At 47.4% G+C, this 18,410-nt stretch overlaps 1 protein-coding gene across 3 annotated transcripts in view; it reads left to right on the top strand.

The window, feature by feature from the left end:
• The window catches only part of LRSAM1 (leucine rich repeat and sterile alpha motif containing 1), a 173,616-nt gene that overhangs the window by 77,549 nt on the left and 77,657 nt on the right, over positions 1-18,410 (top strand). For all 3 annotated transcript variants that reach the window (XM_068134880.2, XM_068134883.2, XM_068134881.2), the window contains 2 exons: positions 3,285-3,403; positions 11,954-11,983. In XM_068134880.2, the coding sequence (XP_067990981.2) occupies positions 3,285-3,403; positions 11,954-11,983 (149 nt within the window). The remainder of the gene's footprint in view (positions 1-3,284; positions 3,404-11,953; positions 11,984-18,410) is intronic.

The raw sequence follows: 18,410 nt of genomic DNA, 5'->3' as shown, positions 1-18,410 counted from the left end.
GTGAGAAATGGAGAAGGTGAAAGGATTTTGGAGTTTGCTGATGGAGCTGATTTGTTGATTTGTAATACTCAGTTCCAGAAAGAGGATAATAAGCCTGTCACATGCTCGACAGGTGGGTCGACGACGACCGTTGACTACCTGATGGTGCGTAGGCGAGATAGGGGGCACCTCCGGGACACAAGGTGATCGGGAGGAGGCTGTTTCACAGCACCACTTGGTTGTCTGCGACATAACGGTGAAAGGTGCGAGGAGAGCTCGGCGGGCCAAGTACAAACCGAGAATGAACGTGTGGAGGTTGAAAGAGGTGACAGTGAGGGAGGCATTAAAAGACAGGCTGAGTAGGGTATAGGATGATGTGGTTGAGCTTGAAACTGGTTGGATGTCAATGAAAGATAGTCTGTTGGGAGCCGTTGGTGTGAGGTATGTGGATGGACAAAAGGACCACCGAGGCACTCGGAAACATGGTGGTGGGATGATGAAGTTGGAAAGAGGATTAACGAGAAGAGGAAGAATTTCAATGAGTGGCAGAAGGCGAAGGGTACGGGAGCAGAAAAAGCAGAGCATGAAAGTTAAAAGGCTGCAAAGAAGAGGTAGCAAAGGCATAGGAGCCATGCAGGAAAATGTTCGGAGAACGCTTGGATTCGGGAGAGGGTCAGAGAGCGGTATTCAGGATTGCAAAGCAGATAGTGAAAGAGGGGTGTGATGTGATGGGGGTGAGTTGCTTGAAGGATGAAGTGGGACAAATCGTTGTGGACCCAGATGGAATTAAAGGAAGATGGAAAAGATATATGGAAATGCTGTTGACTACAGAGAATGAATGGGATGGCAACATAGAGAGCAACCCAGTTTTCGCACCGGCAGAGAAGATAACTGAGAAGAAAGTTGAGGAAGCGATAAAGCAATGAAGAGTAGAAAAGCGGGAGGGCCGACGGGAGTTGTGGGAAATATGTTGAAGGCAGCAGGAAGTTGGGGTGTGAAGAGAATGGCAGAGATCTGCAATCTGGTGGTGAAAGAAGGCCGCATTCCAGTGGATTGGGAACCGAGTACCCTCGTCCCTCTATACAAGGGGAAAGGTGACCCTCTGGAGTGTGGCTCGTACCGAGCGATAAAGTTATTGGAGCATGGAATGAAGGTATTGGAAAGGGTGTTGGAGAGTAGGATATGGAAGAAAGTGAAGATTGACGAAATGCAGTTTGGATTTATGCCATGAAGAGGAACGACAGACGCGCTCTTTATTGTGAGGCAGTTGCAGGAGAAGTACATGGAGAAGAGGAAGAAGTTGTTTCTTGGGTTTGTTTATCTGGAGAAAGCATTCGATAGGGTTCCACGTGAAGTATTGGCATGGGCATTGAGGAAGTTAGAAGTGGAGGAATGGTTGATCAGAGTAGTGATGGGATGGCAATGTACAAAAGAGCGTGCACAGCTGTAAGGATGAAGGACGGGAACAGTGGTGAGTTTGAGGTGAAGGTGGGAGTGCATCAGTGGTCGGTACTAAGTCCACTACTATTTGTAGCTGTGATGGAGGTGCTGGCTCAGAACGTAAAGGAGGGTTTACTGTGGGAGTTGTTGTATGCAGATGATCTGGTGTTGATTGCGGAAAGTATGGATGGACTGAAGGAAAAGATGAACAAGTGGAAGGAATGTACGGAGACAAAAGGTCTGAAGGTGAATATCGGAAAAACGAAGGTGATGGCAAGTGGTAAAGCATGTGGTGAGGTGGAAAGAACTGGGAAGTGGCCGTGTGCTGTGTGTAGGAAAGGGTGTCGGAGTGAACTCCATTGAATGTACAATGTGCGATGAAGGTTATCATTCATCGCATGATGGTCAAAGAAGAAATGCGGGCAAGGGCGTTAACAAGGTGAGATGCAGAAAATAAGGCAAAATGGAGAAGATTGTCATGGGGACCGCAAGGCTAACCCCCGCTCTTGCAGAGAAAATGGCCTTAAAATGCATGTTGTTGTGTTGTTGTTCTACTCTAGTGAACCATAAGCCCCAGGACACGGTTTTAGCTGTTCTACAACATTTGTTTATACCTTCTATCCTAGTGAACCATAAACCCCAGGACACGGTTTTACCTGTTTATACAAGAATTGTTTTTAACCTTCTACCCGAGTGAACCATAAGCCCCAGGACACGGTTTTACCTGTTTGTACAACATTTGTTTATACCTTCTACCCTAGTGAACCATAAGCCCCAGGACACGGTTTTACCTGTTTATACAAGATTTGTTTATACCTTCTACCCTGGTGAACCATAAGCCCCATGACACGGTTTTACCTGTTTATACAAGATTTGTTTATACCTTCTACCCTAGTGAACCATAAGCCCTACGACACGGTTTTACCTGTTTGTACAACATTTGTTTATACCTTCTACCCTAGTGAACCATAAACCCCAGGACACCATTTTACCTGTTTGTACAAGAATTGTTTATACCTTCTACCCTAGTGAACCATAAACCCCAGGACACGGTTTTACCTGTTTGTACAATATTTGTTTTTACCTTCTACCCTAGTGAACCATAAGTCCCAGCACACAGTTTTATCTGCTCATACAAGATTTGTTTATACCTTCTACCAGGGTGAGCCATAAGTCCCAGGACACGGTTTTACCTGTTCATACAACATTTGTTTGTACCAGCTACCAGGGTGAGTCATAAGCCCCAGGACACGGTTTTACCTGTTCATACAATATTTATTTGTACCTTCTACCAGGGTGAGCCATAACCCCCAGGACAGTTTTATCTGCTAATACAAGATTTGTTTATACCATGTACCAGGGTGAGCCATAAGTCCCAGGACACTATTTTAGCTGCTACTACAAGATTTGTTTATACCATCTACCAGGGTGACCCATAAGCTTTGGTGAAGATCAGAATCTGGATCCGAATATGAGAAATTCAAAAAGATATACACGTATTTAAATGAAACTTGGTGGATGGGTTTGGTGACAGTTGGTTTGGTGACAAGAACACTCCAATTTGATTTTGCAGGTCCGGATCTATATTCGGCCTATCAGTGGGATACAAAACAAACTGTTTGGCCTGACAGAGGTATGCTCTCTCCCGACTGCTGTTCTCGTTCTTCCTGTAATGGAAGATACTTTGACCAAAACAAGGCACTTTGTAGCACAGCTGCTCATATGATGTATCTTTGTGCAATTGAAACAAATACAGTCGTTGTTTACCTGTGCTGGATTCTTCTTGTTCATATGATGTATCTTTGTGCAATTGAAACAAATACAGTCGTTGTTTACCTGTGCTGGATTCTTCTTGTTTCACATAGAATCTGGTATAGAGTTTCTTCAATCGTCTCCTTCAAGTGAGGCACCAGCCGTTGTGGAACGTGTTTCAAGAGATTCGGATCAACTCGACAGACGCATCCAGGAGGAGGCTGAGTGGAAAGTGAGATATTTCAGTGTTTTTACCCTCGTCTCAATAGGCGGGAGTGTGTGTGTACGTGTGTGCATGCGTGTGTGTCTGTGTGTGTGTGTATAAAATGTGTAATACGTGTACACAATACAATATATACAGTGCCTATATAAAGTCTACACCCCCTTTCAAATGTTCACCTTTTGTTACCTTATAACCTGGAATTAAATTACATTAAATCAGACTTTTTCCACCTTTATTTGCACATCGTAACCCACAACTGAAAGTGAAAAACAAATTCTACAAATTTGAGAAAATCCATTAAAAATACAAAACTAGGATATCTTGGTTGAATACTGTTATGAATTTGGGGTAGAGGGGAATATCTAGATCGAGGTAGATCTGTGTAGGTATCATGCTTCGTCTGTCATGGGTAGCTAGAACCACCTCTATGTAAGTAAGTCAGGGACCTGTAGCCCGTATGTCGGAGTAAGCTGCGTTGTTAGGGTTAGTGTCCCCGCCACGAGGGGCGGGGCTTGGTAACTAGAATTGGGGAATATGCTAACTCCATTGTGTGTCATTCCCTCTGTGAACATCCCGGTGTCCCTTGTGGCAATACATCCCATAGACAGTAGATAGGCCCTCAGTGCACACACTGATTAAATTCCCCCCCTTACAATGACTGACCGAAAAAACCAACAGGCAGCGGCCGCGCAGTACGCCATCATGGCGACAAACATCGTGCCAGGCAGGCTGGGAGCTATGCCCAGGAGAACGTGTGATTGGTCGGGGAAGGGACAAAAAGCTTCCCCGTGATTGGGGGTAAGAAAGGTGAAGGAGCGGCACACTGATTGGCCACCGACCGATGACACCTCGGCCAATCAGTGCGGAAGGCGCGAACATTCAGCCAATCAGTGCGGAAGGCGCAAAACCACTACTTAGAAGCAGGTCGCTGATTGAAGGACAAGCGCCAGTGACGTCAGAAGGCGAGAAAGACCACCAAGAAACGAGGCACTGGTTGGGGGAGAGGAGGGGTGACGTCACACCGCAAGTGACAAAACGACTCGCTCGCTGGCATTTTCTTCTCTTCCCTTGGCTTCTTGCTCCTGACTGTCCCTTCACGCTGGGCCTTCTCTTGCTTCGGACTTGGTGGAGGAACGAGCAGTTCGAAAGACGGTGGAGAGAAGGAACGCCGTCGATTCTCTTCCTTGCGTTGGTGTGCGAACGACGAGCGAGGCTTGAGTTGGAGCGCTGACGAGCGATTGCGCAGGCACGCCGAGGGCCGCTCCGCACCAAAGACCAGGCAGTTCGCGCCAACTGGAGCTGCGTCGGAAGATGCGCTCGAGCCAGATGATCCCTGACACTGCCAGACGGAGATAAGCTCGCATTCACAAACACAAAGAGACATTTATTTTATTATTCTTCCATTCGTCCTGTATATGAAGTCTGTGTGCGGGATCCAGATTTAGGAACATTATTTATTTACCGTCGCGTTTCCTTGTTCCTGGGTTCCGTAATAAATATTTATTTGTTGTACATTTCACATTCGTTTCGGTTTGAGTTAAGTTCCACAGGGAGAAGACATCGTCGGGGCCGGAAAGGTAAGCCGCGGTATTTCCCCTGGCCCGTTTATCGAACTGCCATCGATTGAATAAACGCTTTCATTAAGCTCTATATTCCATCCGTGGTGACGCTTTGTGTTAACTGAGCCATCCACACGACAATACCATCCCCCTTATAATAGCAATTGTAAGTTAGCTCAGGTTTAACCAATCACCTTCAAAATCACACCAAGTTAATTGGTCTCCACCTGTGTTAAATTGTGGTGATTCTGATTATTTCAGAATAAAATCATGTGTTCCTGCAGGTTTTCTCTGCTGGGTCGTGCATTTCACAGCAAAGACCCAACCATGATCACCTAGGAGCTTTCAAAAGACCTCTGGGATAAAGTTGTAGAAAGGTGCAGATCAGTGGGATGGGTATAAATATATTTCAAAGACCTTGAATCCATGGAGCATTGGAGCATAGTCAAGACAATCATTAAGAAGCGGAAGGCGTATGGAACCACCAAGACCCTGCCTAGATCAGGCCGTCCCTCCAAACTGGATGACCAAGCAAGGAGTAGACTGATCAGAAAGGGCACACCAATAGGCCATTGGCAACTTTGAAAGAGCTACAGGTCTTTATGACAAAGACTGGTCACTGTGTGCATGTGACAACAATATCCCAAGCACTCCACAAGTCTGGCCTGTTCAGTAGGGTGACAAGAAGGAAGCCATTACTCAAAAATCCCACCTTGAGTCCCGTTTGGGGTATGCAAAAAAAAAAACCACTCTGGAGATTCTGAGGCCATTTGTCAAAAGTTTTGTGGTGTGACGAAACCAAGATGCAACTTTTTGGCCTAAATGCAAAATGTTACGTTTGGTGCAAACTCTAACCCGAACACAGCCAAAGCTACACTGGAGTGACGAAGGAACAAAAAGGTAAATGCCCTTGAGTGGCCCAGTCAGAGCCCTGACCTAAATCCAATCAAAGATCTGTGGCATCACTTGAAGATTGCTGTCCATCAACACTGCATGCAACATGACTGAGCTTGAACAGTTTTGTACAAAAGAATGGGCAAATATTGCACAATCAAGGTGTGTAAGGTTGGTAGAGACCTATCCCAACAAGCTCACAGCTGTAATTGTTGTCAAAGTTGCTTCCACTAAGTATCAACTCAGGGAGGTGGACACTTATCCAACCAAGATATTGTCGCGCGGACCCTTCCGTTAACACCAGCGGATGGACCAAAACGGACTTACTTGAGGCGACGACCAAACACGGATTCGGCTATAAAACGCGGGAGGAAGAAGGGAAGTGGAAGCTGTGGCAAAAGCGCTTATCTTCAGCGAACCGACGGCAGCTGCAGGGAAATTAATCAACTCGACAAACAAGATTTAATGTACAAAAATAGAGATTTATTCCACGGAACCCGAAACAATGAAACGCAACGGTAATCAAATAAAAGTCCTAATTTGGGATCCCACACACCTCACTTCAGAAACGAGACACAGGAAGGAATTACCAAAAGAAAAACGTTCGTTATGTAATTGTGAATGTGGTGCATCCTTATCTGTCTTGCCGTCTTGTCCCTACGCGGCTCCAAGCGCCGCTGCACACCACGAGGTCCCTCGCTCCAGCACCACAGCACCGCGAACGCCTGAGCCAACGCCCACCCCACGCTCCTCGTCGACCGCCCACGAGGTCCGTGCACCACTCTAAGCTCCAGGAGCACCGACCACCACTCCAAGCACCACGCAGATGGCGAGCCAACGACCACCAGGACCTCTCAAGACCAAGAAGGACCGCAAGACCTTCAAACACGTCCAGCCCCAAAGAGCCGGGCTAGAGCTGCGGAAGAGTTCGAGCTGGACGTGCAAGAGAGAAAATGTCATTCGGCGCACCCCGATATAACCTTGCGGCGGTGACGTCAGCCTTGGCGCGCCACCAAATCAGTGCCCTCCACCGAATCACACGTTCCCTGTGGCGTGGTCATAGCTCGTGCTACTCGATCTGGCTCGGCCTGCCGGAGGTGTAGCTGGCTGCGGCCCATGCGACGGTGCCCCGAACTGGCCTCTTGCCTGTTTTCTTCCGAAGTCCTTGTCAGGGAAGGGAATTTAATTAATGTGTGCACCACAGGGCCTGTCTCAGTGTCTACAGGTGTGTGCATTGCCATAAGGGACAAAGGTTTGATTACCAGGTGTGACACACAGGGGTTCAACTTAATCCCGACACTATCTAACACTCGAACATCCTGGTATGTTCACAAGCAGATATCTTAACCCGACAAACCGGACTAAAACACAGAACTTATTACATGTAGATTCCCTATCCCGACAGGCGAAGCATGTTACCTATTCAGATCTACCTGGCTCTAGATATTGCTCTACCCGCACACAACAATAATCTAGTTTTGTATTTTAATTAATCTTCTGAAATTTGTAGAATTTGTTTTTCACTTGAAAGTTTTTTTTTTTGTTTTTTTTTGTATACAAGATCGAGGCTCGTAAAAGAGCTAACATTAATCGCACAGAAAGACAAACCGACACATAAAACATATAACATGGGGAGCGGTAGACAAGATGGGGCGAGAGGGGGAGGAACACAAACACAACATCTGAGACCAGGGACATCGAGAGATCTGTGGGAGGGAGAGGGCTTTGGGGGGGAGGCATGGGAAGGGGGGAGGGTGGGAGAGGTATAAAACATATGGACACTGCTGGGACTTCCAGGAAAGAAGTTGGAATTTCAAACAAGGCGGATCTGGGGTGAATTAGTGGGGGTAGAAAAGATCAAGGTTTTGGATGGGGAAAGATAAGAGATGGTGGTGAACATCTGTTTTAAAGACCTGGAGGGAGGAGTGGGATTGAAGGGAGTGTGGGAGTTTGTTCCAGAGGCGGGAGAAAAGAGGAATGAAAGAGTGAAGGTGAGCAGAGAGCCGAGATTTCGGCAGTTTAACCATCAGAGGGTTGCTGGCAGATCTTGTGTGACCTGTAGGAATATTTGGGGGACAAAGCACAGAGAGAGCTGGGGGAGCAAGGCCGGAGAGGAGTCGGTAGAAGACAGAAAGACCACCTACCTGAATGCGGTGAGTGAGTGAAAGGCCCTTGGAGTTAGCTTCATCGCAGGAGATTCCAATGATTCTGAACGCTTTGGTTTCAACAGCGTGAAGACGAGCAAGGTGTGAGGCAGGAGCACCGGCCCATAGGGGAGAACAGTATTCCATTGAGCTGCGAATGAAAGCCTTGTATGTGGTGAGGAGCTCAGGTGTGCCGAGGAAGGACTTCGCACGACGGAGGATGCCCAGTCGGCGACTGGCTTTGGAGGCCAGCTTGGAAATGTGGTTTTCCCAGGAAAGATCATGGCAAATAGTGAGACCCAAAAGCTTGAGTGACAGAACTTCTTGGAGAGGATTATTCAGAAAGTGGATGGGAGGGTTTTCCAGTCGGTCTTTTCGGAGAGACATCGTAAGAGTGTGAGATTTATCAGGATTTAAAGACATGTTCCATTTGTTTGCCCAGTCTGTGATTTTGTCCAGGTCTGCAGAGAGTTAGGAGGCTGCAGACTGCCGATCTGAGGGATGAGGAATGGAGCGACAGAGAGTACAGTCGTCAGCAAAGAGATAGAGAGGATTTTCAAGAGAGTCAGAGAGATCATTGATGAAGACCAGAAAAAGCACAGGGCCCAGAACACTACCTTGGGGAACTCCAGCCTGAACAGGAAGAGGAGATGAGAGAAACCCATTCAGGGCCACATGTTGACTATGACCAGAGAGGAAGTCCGCCAGCCATGCGTGGAGATTTCCATGGATACCAAAGGAGGAGAGTTTGGTGAGCAGAGCAGGGTGCCAGACCGTATCGAAGGCACGTGAAATGTCAAGGGAGACGGCTCTAATTTCCTGTTTGGCGTTGAGGACCTCCATCCATTGTTGAGAAAGCAGAAGCAGCATGTTCAGAGTAGAGTGACCAGGTCTGAAACCAAATTGATGATCAGAGATCAAGCCATTGGAGAAGAGGAAAGATTTCACATCTGAAGCAATGATGGATTCCATGACTTTGCTGATAATTGGGAGAAGGCTGATTGGTCTGTAGTTGCTGGGATCTGTTTTTGCACCTTTTTTGTGCAAAGCGATGATGTTGGCTGATTTCCAAGCAGATGGCAGATGACCTTGAGCAAAAGAGAGGGTGAAGAGAACAGAAAGAGGGAGTGAAAGAGCGGAAGAACATGATTTTAGGACCCGTGAGCTGATGCCGTCAGGACCAGTTGCAGAATCAGAGTCGAGGGTTGACAGAAACTTTTCGACCTTGTCAGGAGGAAAGGACACAGAGTCCAGGAGCAGCTGGGTACGACTGGGTACGGTGGGTACAGCGAGGGATGGGTTTGGGACACAAGATTTAGAGGCAAACACAGAGTTGAGGCATTCAGCTTTTTCACGTCCGGAGTCAGCCGTTAAGCCGTTTGAGGTGAGGGAGGGGATGCAGGGGGAACAAACACCAGAAACAGATTTGACCAGACACCACCAGGATTTGGAAGAGGGAAGTACATATATACACACACTATATATACACACACACACACACAGTCACGTGAAAAAGTAAGTACACCCCATGTAAAGTTTTGACTTTTTCAACATATTTCAACATACAGCTGTTTGATCTTCATTTCAACAATATTGATGGATAAAGGTGATATAACATAACAAATATCATGAAACATTTACATTTTGTAGACCATTGTATAATTTAAATAAACATAAATGCAAATTTCGCATGTGGAAAAAGTAAGTACACCCCTACATTTATCACTACTTCAAATACCTAAAATTAGAATCAGGTGCAGCAGCTCAGGTGCAAATGATTAGAACATCGTTAGAGAGGATCTTGGAGGAACCTGTCTTATTTAAACCTCAGACATTTAGTTTGGTTTGCTCTTTGTTGTTGAAGTGTGCGGCGTCACCATGCCTAGATCAAAAGAGCTCTCTGAGGCCTTCAGAAAGAATGTTATAGATGCCTACGAGTCTGGGAAGGGATTTAAAAAGATCTCCAAACAATTTGAAATCAATCATTCGACTGTCCGGAAGATAAGCTACAAGTGGAGAAGATTCCAAACAACTGCCAACTTGTTCAGGCCAGGCCACCCCAGCAAGTTCAGCCCGAGAGCAGACCGCAACATGCTGAAAGAAGTCTCGAAGAACCCCAGAATGTCATCACGGGACCTACAGGTAGCTCTTGCCACTGTTGATGTCAAAGTGCACGAGACTACGAGATTAGAAAGAGGCTGCACAAATTTGATCTACATGGGAGGTGTGCCGGGAGGAAACCTTTGCTGTCCAGAAAGAACATCAGGGCAAGACTAAAGTTTGCCAATGAACACCTAGGCAAAGACCAGCACTTCTGGAACAATGTGCTCTGGACAGATGAGTCAAAGGTAGAGCTATTTGGCCACAGTACCAGAAGACATGTTTGGCGAAAACCAAAGACAGCATTTGACCACAAGAACCTGATACCAACTGTAAAGCATGGTGGTGGAAATATTATGGTTTGGGGGCAGCTTTGCTGCATCAGGGCCTGGGCAGCTCACCATCATAGAATCCACTATGAATTCTTCATTGTACCAGAGGGTGCTTGAGGATAATGTGAGGCCATCTGTCGGAAAGTTGAAGCTCAACCGAAGGTTGACCTTGCAACATGACAATGACCCTAAACATTCCAGTAAATCCACCAAGGAATGGCTGAAAAGAAAGAAATGGAGGGTTCTGGAATGACCAAGTCAAAGCCAGGATCTAAATCCCATCGAGATGTTGTGGGGGATTTGAAATGAGTTGTGCATGCAAGAAACCCCTCAAACATCGCACAGCTGAAAGAATTCTGCATGGAGGAGTGGGCAAAAATTTCTCCCAGTCGATGTCAGAGACTGGTAGACAGTTACAAGAAACGCCTACTTGAGGTTGTTTCTGCCAAAAGGGGCAATACCACCTATTGGAGCCAAGGGTGTACTTACTTTTTGTGTGTGTGTGTGTGTGTGTGTGTGTGTGTGTGTGTGTGTGTGTGTGTGTGTGTGTGTGTGTGTGTGTGTGTTCGTTCGTTCGTTCGTTCGTTCGTTCGTTCGGCCTTCTTGTGGATGGGAGTAATACTTAACTGCCTTACAGAGAGACAGGAAAATGCTGAAGGTGAAGGACACCCTGAAAAGAGCAAACATGGAATAACCAAGAACAGGGGAGCGATATTGAAGCATAAGTCGGAGTGAAGTTGATGGCGCGCTATCGCACCTCCTCACTCTTCTGACCTAAAGCGAAGTTGACAGATGGCAAAAAGTTCCACCAGGAATGCGCCAATATTAAATTTTAAGTTTAATTTTTACCTCTGCCACCAAAGGTGGATGGAGGTTATGTTTTCATTGCTGTCTGTCTGTCCGTTTGTCTGTCCGTTTGTGAACAAGATATCTCAAAAAGTTGTGGACGGATTCGGACGAAATTTATCAGAGATGTGTAGCGTATGTGACACTAACGAAATGACTAGATTTTGGTGAAGATCCGGATTCGGCTACTATAATTTTTTAAGTAATTCTTCACCATTGGGAGACCATGCCAAAAACGATACATAGCAGGATATCTCGAAAAGTTGTGGATGGATTTGGACAAAACTTGTTGGAGTTGTTGGGTTGTGTGTGTGACGAGGAAGAATCGATTCAATCTTGGTGAAGATCCGGATCCAGCTAGTAGAATTTTTAAGTGATTCTTCACCACTGAGTGATCTGGCCAACCAGGTGGAGGTATGCTCTCTACTGAGTGCCGCTCTAGTTTTCCCCTGTTTTGACTCCTGTCACCTAAAGTCCCCAACCCCTGGGGAAAGAACTGGGGTCACGTTTTATCTGGGATAATTGTTAAATTGAGTTATCTGGGATAATTCTAGGATAACAATCATCCAGGATAATTGAGTTAAATTAAGTAAACAGAATAATTTATATATTTTGTGTACAGTCATAATTAAAAATTGCAGTTATTTCATATTTATGGTCATACTTTTGTTTTTTCTGTTTCAGAGTCAATTTTCCAGTTATGAAAACAGAAAGGTAAGATATGGTGCTTTATTAAAGACACATTGCAATCTTTTATTATAGACTGGGTGGTCAATAATGTTACGTTTATGGGGGGTAGGTAAAATAATACCGTAGGAGAGGTAGAACTGTATAGGAAGTAGCATGGACTGTGTGAACTGCAGGAGAATTTTGATGTATTAAGTAGGGAAATCGTAGCTTAAGGTTGTTTAATTGTGCATCATGTGAGGGATTGTGCAGTGCTAATTATCTCTAGGGTTTAAGGCTAGTTAACCCCAGTGCATGCCTTCCCTCTGTAATTTTACCCTAACGTTTTTGTTGCCATGGCCAACCATGTAAAATCTCCTTAAACTACAACAACTGCCAGAAAGAATCCAGGCAGGACACCATCGAACAACGCCCCGCTCCCGATGGACCTAATAAGGAAAAGGCCCTTATTAGGTCCATCGAGGAGGAGGCGGGGGCGGAGAATCGGGGCGGAAAGGAAGGCCGGCAGGCCACGCCCCGAGGTACGCAATGGGCCCGTATGAGGTGGGCTGACTGGGAGGGAAAGGACATGATTGGCTCTCAGGAGAGAAGAAGGAGAATGCGCCATTTGCCATGGCTTGGAGAAGAAGGCTGGCCATTTTGTGTGTTGGTAGTTTTTGTGCGCGTTTTTGGAGAAAGCAGAGCTCTTGGCAGTATTGGAGACACTTTGAAAGAGGGTTGCGACTGCTGGGCTCTTGGTGGGCTGAAGGCCACGCTGTTCGTCACAAGGACGAAGAATTAGAGCGAAAGAGGGCCGTCCTCACCACTCGTCCTCACCACTCGACACGTGGGACCTTGGCCGCCATCTTGTGCGCTTCCGTGCGGTGGCATCGAGCTTCATCGGCCACCAACCTAAACGGTTCCATTTTGTCGTTAGTGGTGTTGTTAAGTCCATGTTTGAAGTGTAAAAGTTGGTTGTGGGTGGTGTCCACAGCGAAAGCGTGAAAGGTGAACATGATCAGACATGGGGAGTAGTTTCTGTGTGTCATCGATGGGTGGGGGGTTTTGCCCAAGATAGTTTGGGCCCAGGTTGTTTATTGTGTTTACTAGCGTGACTCGGCGCGCTATGCGTGCCTCACCACACGTCGTTTCAGAGGGGTAGGCATCTTTCACCATTTCGGTGTCTTTTGGGTCTTCAGGGTCTTTTGGGTCTTCAGGGTCTTTTGGGTCTTTAAGGGTAGTTTGGGTCTTCAGGAGTATTGGTGGTATTAAGGGTCTTGGGGGACTTAAAGGGTCGTGAAAGGTCTGAGTGGTCTCAGCAGTCTAAACGTAATTAAGAGTTCTCCAGGTCTCCAGGTCTTTGCTGGTCTTCCAGGAGTAAGAAGACTCCCTCCACGTCTTTAAAACAGCTGTTCACCACCATCTCTTCTCTTCCTCCATCCAAAACCTTGATTTTTTTCTACCCCCTTTAATTCACCCCAGATCCACTTTTCTGAAATACCGACTTTTTTTCATAGAAGTCCTAGCAGTGTCCATGTTTTTTTTTTTTACCTCTCCCACCTGCTCCCCCCCACCCTCCCATTCCCATGCCTCCTCCCCCCAAGCACTCTCCTTCCCACAGATCTCCCGATGTCCTCGTTCTCTACTGTGGTACTTGTGTGCTTCCCTCTCTCTTCCCATCTTGTCTCCCGCTCCCTTTATCATATGTTTTATGTGTCGGTTTTTTTTTTTGTCATTATGTTAGCACTTTTGCATTTACAAGGCAAAAACAAGTGCAAAAGAGCAAAATGTTAGCTCTTACACGAGCCTCGATCTTGTCTACAAAAAAAACAAAAACAAAATACACGGACTGTCTTGTGGGTGTGAATTTTATTTTAAGAAGTAGAAGAAGAAGATGTTTTGGTCGCATCTAAACAAACATGCATAACCATATAAGTTTGCTCTATTATAATAAGATGGTGATGTAGGTGTGGATGTGTTTTTTGTAGTTTTTGGGTTTTTTGTAGGTTTTTTATAATTTTATTTTGAAGGCTCCAGGCATGGACTATATCGTCTTCATCGAAGGTACCAGGCCTTAAATAAAAGAGCTGCATTAATAGAAAAATGAAGAAAGAGTAAATAGTCGAAGAGTTTTTGATGAAGGGAAAAAAATCTGCTTTTTGAAAAGGGGAAAATCATAAGTGTTTGGAAATACATGGGAAGGTAAAGAGTTCCAGAGTTTGGCGGTGGAGGGGAAGAAACAAACATCATAAACACAATCTTGTGAATATCACTTTACTTAGTACCACTCCTTCTCCTCCTTATCCTCTTTCTCCTCCACATGCTCCTTCTTCTTCTTCTTCGCCTCCTTCTCCTCCACCTGCTACTTCTCCTCCTTCTCCTCTTCCTTCTCTTCCTTCAACTCCTCCTCCTTCTACTTCTCCTCCACATGCTACTTCTCCTCCACCTGCTCCTTCTCCTCCTCCCCAACCTGCTCCTTCTCCTCCTTCTCCTACTTCTCCTCCTTCTCCTCCACCTGCTCCTTCTTCTCCTTCTCCCCCACCTGCTCCTTCCCCTCCTTCTCCTCCTTCTCCTCCTTCTCCTCCTTCTCCTCCTTCTCCACCTGCTACTTCTCATCCTTCTCCTACTTCCCCTACTTCCCCTCCTTCTCCTTCTTCTCCTTCTCCTCCAACTGCTCCGACTGCTCTGATTAAACACCATTATCGGAATTTCCATAACGCTGACTGGACTGGTTTACGAAACTGATTTTCTGATTTTCCCTGGAAAGACTACCGCCTCTCCTCGGGTGATGCCTCCATCTCTAATCGAGTGATGCCTCCATCTCTCTTCGGGCGATGCCTCCATCTCTCTTCGGGCGATGCCTCCATCTCTCCTCGGGCGATGCCTCCATCTCTCCTCGGGCGATGCCTCCATCTCTCCTCGGGCGATGCCTCCATCTCTCCTCGGGCGATGCCTCCATCTCTCCTCGGGCGATGCCTCCATCTCTCCTCGGGCGATGCCTCCATCTCTCCTCGGGCGATGCCTCCATCTCTCCTCGGGCGATGCCTCCATCTCTCCTCGGGCGATGCCTCCATCTCTCCTCGGGCGATGCCTCCATCTCTCCTCGGGCGATGCCTCCTTCTCTCCTCGGGCGATGCCTCCATCTCTCCTCGGGCGATGCCTCCATCTCTCCTCGGGCGATGCCTCCATCTCTCCTCGGGCGATGCCTCCATCTCTCCTCGGGCGATGCCTCCATCTCTCTTCGGGCGATGCCTCCATCTCTCCTCGGGCGATGCCTCCATCTCTCCTCGGGCGATGCTTCCACCTCTCCTCGGGCGATGCCTCCATCTCTCCTCGGGCGATGCTTCCACCTCTCCTCGGGCGATGCCTCCACCTCTCCTCGGGCGATGCCTCCACCTCTCCTCGGGCGATGCCTCCACCTCTCCTCGGGCGATGCCTCCACCTCTCCTCGGGCGATGCCTCCATCTCTCCTCGGGCGATGCCTCCATCTCTCCTCGGGCGATGCCTCCATCTCTCCTCGGGCGATGCCTCCATCTCTCCTCGGGCGATGCCTCCATCTCTCCTCGGGCGATGCCTCCATCTCTCCTCGGGCGATGCCTCCATCTCTCCTCGGGCGATGCCTCCATCTCTCCTCGGGCGATGCCTCCATCTCTCCTTGGGCGATGCTTCCACCTCTCCTCGGGCGATGCCTCCATCTCTCCTCGGGCGATGCCTCCATCTCTCCTCAGGCGATGCCTCCATCTCTCCTTGGGCGATGCTTCCACCTCTCCTCGGGCGATGCCTCCATCTCTCCTCGGGCGATGCCTCCATCTCTCCTCGGGCGATGCCTCCATCTCTCCTCGGGCGATGCCTCCATCTCCCCTCGGGCGATGCCTCCATCTCTCCTCGGGCGATGCCTCCATCTCTCCTCGGGCGATGCCTCCATCTCTCCTCGGGCGATGCCTCCATCTCTGCTCGGATGATGCCTCCATCTCTCCTCGGGTGATGCCTCCATCTCTGCTCGGGTGATGCCTCCATCTCTCCTCGTGTGTTGCCTCCATCTCTCCTCGGGTGATGCCTCCATCTCTCCTCGGGTGATGCCTCCATCTCTCCTCGGGTGATGCCTCCATCTCTCCTCGGGTGATGCCTCCATCTCTCCTCGGGTGATGCCTTCATCTCTCCTCGGGTGATGCCTCCATCTCTCCTCGGGTGATGCCTCCATCTCTCCTCGGGTGATGCCTCCATCTCTCCTCAGGTGTTGGTTGCCTCCATCTCTGCTGAACATATAGCTGAAGTTATTGTTGTGGGGATGGAGGCTTATATCCCCTTCTCTTTCAAGTGTATCTCCCCTACCGATGCTTGGTTCAATAATTCCTGCTCTCTGGCCATTCCTGCTCCTGCTCTCTGGTGTAAGGGATGCGGCATATCGGACATGGAAAAACTCTACTTCTGACTCGCATTCAGGTTTCATATCTGCCAGAAATCATTGCAAACATGTTATTCGTGAGGTTAAGCATTGCTTTATCCAAAATAAATGTGACAACCTCTCATGTTCTTCCACTAATAGATCGTTCTGGTCCTTTGCCAAAAGTATCTCCATCAACTTCTCTCGCGCTACCTTTTGTTCGTTTTTCCTTTCCGATGATACTATCGCTGTCTCTCCGGCTGATAAAGCAACTCCTTTTGGTTTTCTTTCCTCCTCTAATTCCACACTGGATGACTCTAACATTCCATCTCCCTCCGATGCACCCCTTACCAATCCTATTCCCTCCCTATAATCTCTTTTCATGCAGTCAAAAAAGTACTCCTCTCTCTGGACACAAGCAAGGCATATGGACAAGATGGCATTCCTCCTCATGTCTTGAAGGAGTTTGCTTCAGAACTTGCTCCCGCGCTTGCTCGTTTGTTTCGTTTTTGTTAAAAAACCCAAACTCTTTCTCTTTCCTGGAAACATGTACAGCCTCTTTTAAAGAAGGGTATTATTTCCAAAGTCTTTGAATGTCTTCTCAATAACCGTCATCGTCATCGTCATCGTCATCGTCGTCATCATCCTCTGTTTGGGGATGTCACTGTAGTGTCTTTGTGGTGTAGTTTTAATGTGTCTAGGTGCCTGTGGGTGGTTGTACATGTGGTGGCCTTGGTGATTAGGGTTGGCATTTGTTATTGCAAGGAACTGTGCACCTTTCATGTCTAAGTGGTCTTTGATTTTTAGCATTTTTACTTCTGTGTGCAGGTGCTCGATAGGTGTTGTTCATGTGCCACCCGTGATTATGCGAAGGGCTTTGTTTTGTATGATCTGCAGGTGTTGAGATGTGTGTTTGATAGGCTGGAGGCCCAAGTTGAGCTGACATAGTTGATGACTGATCTAATGTAGTGTTTGTATGTTAGTGATGTTGTTTGTTTGTGGTGTCCGAAGTCGGTGCCTGTGAATGCCCAAAGTGTGTTCAGCCTGGGTGTGCATGTTTTTAAATGTTTGTGATGTGATCTGAGAATGACAAATGACATGGATGTGTTAAAAGTGACGCCGAGTATTTCTGTTTGGTGTGTGTGTGTGGAAGTTGTTTTCTTTGACGCACAGATGACTTACAACAGCTTGAGGAGCCCCCGTGGTCACACCAAGCGATGAGGACTTCCGGCTGCTCATTTTCACCCCCAGTGGACAACACACACACACACACACACACACACCTACCTCATGATACCAGTTGTGATGGACATTCTATCTATGGTACTTCATTCATTCGTTCATTGGTATGCAGCAAAAGGCTCCCTAACCCTAACCCTAACAACAACTCGGGTAGCATCATTGGCTGAGGACACGGCTGTGCAGCTGATGTGGTGCCCTCTACTGGTAAGGGCAGGAATTTGTCATTTGCTTATGGTGCCGGCGATAGCTTGCCTACTCTTCACTAAGGACACCGTAGGATCTTTAACTCCCACCAACGAATGCTGGCAGACGGGACACCCAATTTCGCGTCCATCGGAGGGATGGCACAAACGTCCATTGATCGCCTGTGAAACACCGGAATGACATTTTATACCTGGGTAGGGATTCAAACCCAGGCTAAACAGAGGTGGGTATGCGTACCCTCATTGCCAACCTGTCAGCCCTCTACGTGTAGTGATGTACATGATGTCATGATTTTGACCGAAGTCATTGCCGTTAAATAACATATTCATTAAAAGATTCAAGTTGGTTGTTTTCAGTTCTCCAGGTTCAGATTTCAAATATTGTTTCAGGTTTTAAGAAACGTTTTTATGTTTCTTTCTAACTGGTGTTTGACTCGTTTTTTAAAATCTTATCACCATCCTTTTGTTTTACCTTTAAGTTGGGTATGGAGTAGGAACATGGTGGACAAGTTGATGTTATTGCATTACCTGCTGGCGTAATGGGTAGAGCGTCCGCTCTGAGTCTGGAGGTCAGCAGTTCAAATCCAGGCCGAGTCACACCAAAGACAAAAAATGGTCCTTGCTGCTTCCTTGCTTGATGCTCAGC

The sequence above is a fragment of the Myxine glutinosa genome, chromosome 13 (assembly GCF_964187855.1).
Source record: "Myxine glutinosa chromosome 13, kmMyxGlut1.1, whole genome shotgun sequence".
Classification (NCBI taxonomy): Eukaryota; Metazoa; Chordata; class Myxini; order Myxiniformes; family Myxinidae; genus Myxine; species Myxine glutinosa.
This window is presented reverse-complemented; position numbering and strand designations above follow the sequence as displayed.